The 8,352-nt window shown below is 43.9% G+C and overlaps 1 protein-coding gene across 1 annotated transcript in view; it reads left to right on the forward strand.

The window, feature by feature from the left end:
- Window positions 1-7,073, forward strand: part of LOC117786235 (optomotor-blind protein) — an 81,158-nt gene extending 74,085 nt beyond the window's left edge. The window contains exons 6-8 of the mRNA XM_034624367.1: window positions 4,784-5,034; window positions 5,595-6,520; window positions 6,710-7,073. Of these exons, the coding sequence (XP_034480258.1) occupies window positions 4,784-5,034; window positions 5,595-6,520; window positions 6,710-6,826 (1,294 nt within the window). The 3' untranslated portion in view covers window positions 6,827-7,073. The remainder of the gene's footprint in view (window positions 1-4,783; window positions 5,035-5,594; window positions 6,521-6,709) is intronic.
- The last annotated feature ends 1,279 nt before the right edge of the window (window positions 7,074-8,352 follow it).

Here is an 8,352-nt window from a genome sequence, read left to right on the forward strand (position 1 = left end):
ATGTTTGTGATTGGTTGCCAAGGCAGCTGATAAGTTGGAGGATGTATTAGACAGTCAATAGATTGTTGTCAGGACAGTTGCCAAATCCAATTGAATAGAATCGAATGGACTAGCGAGCCACCAACCCCCTCCGACCCCCTCCAACCCCACTTAGTGCCACTTTGTAAGCAAACTAATCAGCACTTTGAACTGCACTTCACAATCAGACATTCGAGTGAATGGCAGTAGAGATGAGAGAAAGAGCGAGAGAGAGAGAGAGAGAGAGAGAGAGATCTCATTTGTCTAGCTGGATTTCAATCTAAAGCAGAGCTCAATTTTGTCTCTGTATCTCTATGTATCTTTGTGTATCTGTAGCTTGATTAGCACAGACATTAATTTTTGTCAAATCTGTGCGGAACTAATTAGCCTGCTGCTTGTCAAATTGCAAGTCATACAAAGCGACAGAGGCGCTGTCTATAGAGGGGGGCGGAAGGGGTGGTTCAAAGAAGGGAGGTAGTGGCGTCCAGTGACCACAAAGACAGCAAATGTTGATGTTGTGGATGTTGTGGATGCTGATGACGATGATGATGATGACTGGCACCTTGGTCTGGCTGCGTCCGTTGCCTGTTCCCACCCACTGTGCGCTTGTAATCCATATTGATGGATTGATTTCAATTTCCTGTTGACCAAACTAGCCTGCAGGGGCGAATGCTTTTGACTTTTTGTGCAATTGTTTTTGAAGGATAACCAAAAAGTCAACAAACAAGCGATGCCTAGCGGGTAGTTGGACAGAGGGGCGGCACGCGGGGGGAAGGCTGACTTGGAGTGGTTCCGTTTTCCGGCCACAGCAAGCTCTCACTCACTCTCTCTCTCTCTCTCTCTCACTCACTCTCTGTGTCGCTCTTTGGACGCTGACTTAGCATAATGATGAATGACATTTAATAGTTGCTTCTGTTAAACGTTACAAATCAATTTTCACTCTGACACTGACAGCAGCAGTTGGAGACGGGGCAGAAGAAGCAGAAGCAGAAGCAGAAGCAAAAGCAGAAGGAGAATGAGTATGAGGGGTAACAAACTTGGAACAACTTTATCATCAGTCTTTTTGCATTGACACAAACAATTTACTTAGGCTTCCCAATTGTGTTGTTGTAAAACTGATTACTGCAACTTGATTGGCATTAGCTGCCACACCCACAAGTTTGCCTACCCCACCCCCAGCCAGCCTGCCTGCCTGTCTATCTGTCAGCCACAAAATGTGCTTTTTAGCCAAGTCAAAAACTGACTGGTCATTGCTGTGACAGCCATGTGTCAAGGCTTTTGCTGGCTTACCAACACAAAAGAAACGTTAAAGGGGTAAGGGGTAAGGTGTAAGGGGTTGGGGTAGCATAGGGTTGCTGTCTCCAAAGTTCTGCACAATTAGGTATTAACTGGCGACGCTCGAAAGTATGCTATGCTTTTTTACGAGTCTCAACCGCTAAAGCGCTTAGCCAAACTTCACAGCAAAAGTACTTTCAATTAGCCAGACTGCTTTTGGCCCAAAAATCCTGGGCAATTAGTGGGACTTAGTCCAAACTCATTTCAACTTTTCCGCTTGCTTCTTAGACTGCTTCTATTACTCTATTATAATTTTGTGACGAAATATTGGAGAATGTGCGTGAAATATTCCATAAAATATATATATAACTACCATAGGAAAAATCGTTGAAAAATTCAATTTTTGTTATTAAAATTATTGTTGTTTTCCTGAATTATTGCAACCAATCTTATAAAATATGTATTCCGTATTAATTTAAGCATGCTAAACAATTTAGATTGCAACGCTGTAAGTGTATCAAAAGTTTGGCTTGTCGAAAGTAAAATTTCTTTCTTGCTTTTATTGTTGTTGTTCACAGAAGCAAGAGCAACAAATTTAAGCAGCTCAATGTGCGGCTGGGCAACATTTGGTTTTTTGTTGCGGTTAACCCTTCTTTTCTCCCTCTCTCGCTCTAACTCTTTCTCTCATCGCAGTCTGTGCTTCATTAGCAGTAGCAACAACAACAACAACAACAACAACCACAATAACAATGCCATGACGACATTTGAGCCCCAAATCATTTGCTTTGGGTGTCGTCACAGCAAACGCGCTAATTGGTGGCAACTATTTATGCTATTGCCTCCCCCCCACCCCCTCTCTCTCTCTCGCTCTCTCTCCCTCTCTGCCTTTCTGCGTCTCTACTTACTTTGCAACTTCCGCCGGAATGATATTCATCACTCTCCCTCTCTCTCTCTCTCGCGTTTGTATACAAAACGCCCCTTGTGCTTAAGCCCCCCTCTCTTTCGTACCCCTTTTGTTGTCCATTCATTGCAGTGCCCGCGGGTCTCAGCGGAAATCTAAAGTGAAAACGTTTTAACAGCAGCTCGAAAAAAAAAAAACGTTGCGCAATTGAAATGCCTTTTCACTCAGCTTCAGCTTCCTCACAACCCCTCTCTTCTCAACCCGCACCCCGCACCCTTTACGCCTTGGTTCTTTTCTCTCTCTCTTCTAATAATTTGCCCAGCTAGCCAGCAAAATAGCTTCAGGCGTCAGTTGACAATTGCCGCACTTTTATTTCCTCTTGCAATTTTATTTTTGGTATGCTGTTAATTTTGCTCAATGTGTGTCTGTGTGTGTTTGTGTGTCTGTGTGTGTTTTGACTGGTTTAAGCCGCACATTTAAACGTAATTCAAAAATTACAGAGCACCGCATGCAGACAAAAAAGGGCGCAATTTCTCAACTTTTAGCACGGCCTCAAACGCCCTTTTTCGTATGCTATAGAAAAATTGTTATAGACCAGCCACGCCCTCCGCCCTCTCCATCTACTCTCCATTTTGGCTGGCAGGAGGCGTGCAATACAAAAACCAAGATAGACGTCTTAGTTGCCTTTTGTGCGAGTGTTGAAATTTATGGTGGAGTTGCATGTGAGACACAGGAGCGGTTCAGTGACAAAGAGGGGATTTAAACACAGCTTTAAATTGGTAAAAGCTTATATAAAATAGCCGCATTTAGCTCAGTTATTGACTTGTGTCTGAATTTGCTGTTTGTTTAGATAACTAAAATATGAAACTATAAAAAAACAGTTAAAAAATTAATTTTAAAGCTAAAAAAGTTTGAGGTGTGGCGAAAAATATTAATATTTTCTTGGAAAGATTGATTAGATGGACAAATCTTCACAGATAAAGAATGCGAAGAATTTAGATAACTAAAATATGAAACTACAAAAAAAACAATTTTAAAATTAATTTTAATGCTAAAAAAGTTTGAGGTGTGGCAAAGAATATTAATATTTTCTTGGAAAGATTGATTAGATGGACAAATCTTCACAGATAAAGAATGCTAAGAATTTAGATAACTAAAATATGAAACTACAAAAAAAACAATTTTAATATTAATTTTAATGCTAAAAAAGTTTGATGTGTGGCAAAAAATATTAATGTTTTCTTGGAAAGATTGATTAGATGAACAAATCTTCACAGGTGAAGAATGCAAAATAACTTTGTAAACTGAAAATATTTGCTCAAATGTGCTATATACACAGAACTAACTTAATTTATTTATTGCGCCCCATTTTAGGCGCCGCATTTGCTTTTTTTCCGTCCGTTTCGGCCAATTCGTTAGTTGTAGCCTCAATTGTTGTTAAGTGGGTGGGTTAGCAACGTTGGCTGGATTAACACAAATTGATTTGCTATTAAATTAGGAATACACACACACACACACACACACACACACATTCAGACACACACACTCGCATACAGGTGCCGGAAAATACGTGGAAAAACAGTTAAGTGTAAAAGAAGACGCCTGTGGCGCAAATTGTGCGAGCTACACATTGTCTATGGGTGGTTCCGGGTCTGTGGTTGCTGTGATAATGATACACACATGTCTGTCAGGAGGTTGTGTGTGCGAGTGTGTGTGTGTGTGTGCTAGTAAATTGCCCAATTTGGCGAGTACGGACTGACGCTGCCAGCGTTGCTTTGATGTGTGAACAACAAAAAAAGCAAATGTACGGCCGTATAAAACAGCCGTACACTTGATGTAGTTTGCTAAAGAGAAGCGGGTAACGGGGGTAGAGGGGGGGTGGCAGGTCGTCTATTACGGACAGTGCAGACACTAAATTACACTAACGTGTTTTGAATTATTTTTCAATTTCATTGTCGGCCCAGACACAAACTGTCGGCTGTTTCCGCCTGCCATTGTTACATTTCAATTAAGGTTCCGGCTCTGTAATCCTCTCTCCCTCTCTCTCTCTCCATCTACTGCCCTTACCGTTCATCCCCCCGCCCTCCTGAACATGCAACACATTCAATGCGCCGCCAGCGTCGTTTTATCATTTAACAGATATTCGCAGCCAGCAAAAATATTATGCAAGTCCCCGCTAGATCCAAAAAGCCCCACAAAAAACAACACAAAACAACAACGCACTGGAAAATGCTTTAGCTACCAAAAATTGTCAATTGCGGTAGTTTTTTCCATCTCAAATCCCACAACTAACATAGCTGATTTTTTCCATGATGTTTTCAAGCAATTAACGCAATGGTTTTACAAATAGCTAAAAAAAATAAGCTGCAGCATAACAAAGGCTTAATAAATATTGGGCTGTATTAGTAAGGTAGAATAAACCTTGATAGAGTCAAGAGTTTAATACCATTTAGTCCCTCAACACGAGTGATATTGAGTTTATTTCGTATCTTTTTACAACACTGAAATCAAGTATATATAGTAAGCTATCAAATTAGACAATTGGATGTTCTAATTGGTTTTTTGTCTCTCGCCCAACTGTTGTTACAGGCAGGCGCTGATGTCGAATCGAGGGTCCGACTCGGACAAACTGAATCCGACGCACGTGAGCAGCTCGCGGGCGCCGTTGCATTTGGGCCACGCCGGACGGCCGCCACATTTGCATCCGGCCCATGCGGCGGCGCTGCTGGATAATCAGCAGGACGATGACGATAAGCTATTGGATGTGGTGGGGCCACCGCAGAGTCCGCTGTTGCCTTTGAGCCACTCGCTGCAACAGATGCACGCGCACCAGCATTCGGGTAAGTTATCAAAGTTCCTCCTCCAGCTTTTACTGGCTTAAGGAAGATTCATTGCAGAAGCATTAAGTCTAACTAATGAAATTTCTTGTATTTTTTGCTCTTCTCGTTACATGCTACTCGTCGATTGTTACTTGCAACTCGTTACTCTCTCGTCTTTATTCGTCACTCGCTACTCGTCACTTGCTACTCTTTAATCGTCACTTGCTACTCTTCAATCGCTACTCGTAACTCGACACTCGCTACTCGTCACTTGCTACTCGTCACTTGCTACTCGTCACTTGCTACTCGTCACTCGCTACTTGTCACTGGCTACTCGTCACTCTCTACTTGTCACTTGCTACTCTTCAATCGTCACTTGCTGCTCTTCACTCGCTACTTTTCAATCGTCACTTGCTGCTCTTCACTCGCTACTCGTCACTCGCTACTTGTCACTTGCTACTCGTCACTCGCTACTTGTCACTCGCTACTTGTCACTCGCTACTTAATTTTCTCTACTTGTTTGCAACTCGTCACTCGCCACTCGTCACTCGCTACTTGCCACTCATTTCTCGCTGAATTAGCAGCACTGGCTGCCTGGTTTAATCATTTGGCTGGCGCTGGCGCCGGTGAGCATGCGGCCGCAGCGAATGCCGAGGATGCACTGCGTCGTCGCCTGCAAGCGGACGATATGGAGCGCGATGGCAGCGATTCAAGTTGCTCGGAGAGCGTCGGCGGCAGCACCGGCGGTGCCTTTCGTCCCACCTCAACGGGCAGCCCCAAGGAGGGCGTCGGTGGCGGCGGTGCAGCGGCTGCGGCAGCGGCGGCTGGTCTAAGTGCCGCCGGCAGTTATCCATCACCGAATATATCAGTGGGACCACCGATCCACCCGTCGCCGCATCTGTTGCCTTACCTCTATCCACACGGACTCTATCCGCCGCCGCATCTGGGACTGTTGCATAATCCGGCAGCAGCAGCTGCCATGAATCCCGCCGGCCTCAATCCCGGCCTGCTGTTCAACGCCCAGCTGGCATTGGCCGCCCAGCATCCGGCGTTGTTTGGCCACGCCTACGCAGCGGCTGGACACACGCCCGTCTCACCGCTGCAGGGACTGAAGAGTCATCGCTTCTCGCCGTACAGTTTGCCGGGCAGCCTGGGCTCCGCTTTTGATGCAGTGACGCCTGGCTCGAATGCGAATCGCAGCAGCGGCGCCGCCGATGCCGCTGCACCGCCAAATCTATTGGCTGCCAGCGGCGGAGCTGGTGGCGGAGGTGGGGGAGGTGGCATGGCACTTGACAATGGACCGCGTAGTCTCAGCTCGAGTCCGAGACCGCGTGCCTCGTCGCACTCGCCGCCAACGCGTCCCATATCCATGTCGCCGACAACGCCGCCGTCGCTGCTGAAGCGACAGCCGCAGCATTCGCCATCGGAGCTGAAGAGCATGGAGAAGATGGTCAATGGCTTGGAGGTGCAACACAATGGCAGCGCTGCAGCAGCGGCAGCGGCGGCAGCAGCAGCAGCGGCAGCGGCGGCGGCAGCGGCAGCATCGTTGCTCTCTGAGGAATCATCGCAATTGCATCACACACAGGCACATCACACACATCCGCATGGACATCCGCACTCGCATCCACATCCGCATTCGCACTCGCATTCACATTCGCATTCGCATCAAGCAGCAACGGCAACGGATCAGTGACAATTACTGGACGGTCGCTCCGATTGCGATGAGGGCGGCCTGGATATGGATGAGATGGACGACGATGATGATCACGATCGCAGCTCTGTCATCGATCTCGATCTGGATGTCGATGTCTGACCGCAAACGGTGCAGCTGCAGCAGCTTTAGCGTGCAACCAGCTACTGCTACTGGGGCAACGTCAATCAAACATGGGCCCGTTACCGCAACCGCAACCTCACTGTTCCGGCCCTGGCCAGCGTTGCCAGTTGATGGCGTTAACCAACACTGTACGACTCTAAAATCAATTTGTAAATACGCGCCACGATCTATATAGGCATTGTAGCATATAGCATGTAGTCCACACACACACACACACACACACACAGTTCCCTTAACACACCCACACACACACACACACACAGTTGTAATACCCTGTAGAGCCTAGAGACATTGCGGGTCGCTTTGCGTATAGTTGTAATCACAATACTATATATATAATTTTTTTTTTCTAATATTTTTTTTTTTTTTTGAGGACTCAATATATAAGTAAAGCCTAGCCTGTAAATTGTTTGTGATGCGCAGGACCCGCCAGCTTTTAAAACCTAGTTTAAAGTGAGTGAAAGAGACAGACAGACATAGAGACAGAGAGAGAGAGCTAGAGATAGTGAAAGTATGTGAGAGAGAATGATATTTTTTGTTTCCTTAAAAACGTTGCCCAGTGCTATTGCAATTAGTTGAAACCTATTTGCATTATCCTTTTTGAAAAAACTCTTTTTAGCACTTAAGCCCAAGCATAAAACTTTATATGTATGTCACACCCAACACACACACACACCCCTTTATATATATATATATATAAAATTTCTGATGTATAAACAGAGACAGAAACAGAGAGAGAGAGAGAGAAGTTTAATTGCGCCCAGGGGCTGACAAATTTATATACACAGATAACATACATACGTATCTACATATATATATATGTTTAGATATATATATTGATATTGCAACATCTAAGATGGCGCCTATATAAACCTACACACCCACACACACACACATCCCTAGACACACATACATAAATCTATATATATATATATATACACACACATATATGTAAATCTAAAAAAATATAAAAAATATATATACAAATATATATACAATTGTAACCTTTAACAACAACAAAATAAGCAAACATAAACAACAACAAAAAAGAACACAAAAAAAAAGAACGAAAATTTTTTTTCTTAGTCATAGGATGAAATTTTTTTTTTAGTAATCGTAAATTGAATGAATTAAGAAAACCGAAAAATACACAAAAAAAAAACAACAAAAATTATAAATACTATAAATGGAAAAAAATAAAAAAATTATATAAACAAAATAACTATAATTAAACTAATTTATGTAGTTCTTAAGTACCGTGTACCGTTTACCGTTAAACAACAACAACAAAAACAACAGAACAGCAATTGCATAATTTATAAACATACACTTCTTTTTTTTTTAAATCAAAACAACAACATCATGCCCATTATCCACAGCCCACTGTACCTAGGCCCCTAAACCACCCCTCGCCCGCTCCTGTACCCTTGGCACATTGGCTAGCTGTGTAGGAGGGTGGTAATTGAAGGACGGAGGGGAAGCAGAGGAATTTGATAGACATTCAA

Source organism: Drosophila innubila, chromosome X (assembly GCF_004354385.1).
Source record: "Drosophila innubila isolate TH190305 chromosome X, UK_Dinn_1.0, whole genome shotgun sequence".
Classification (NCBI taxonomy): domain Eukaryota; kingdom Metazoa; phylum Arthropoda; class Insecta; order Diptera; family Drosophilidae; genus Drosophila; species Drosophila innubila.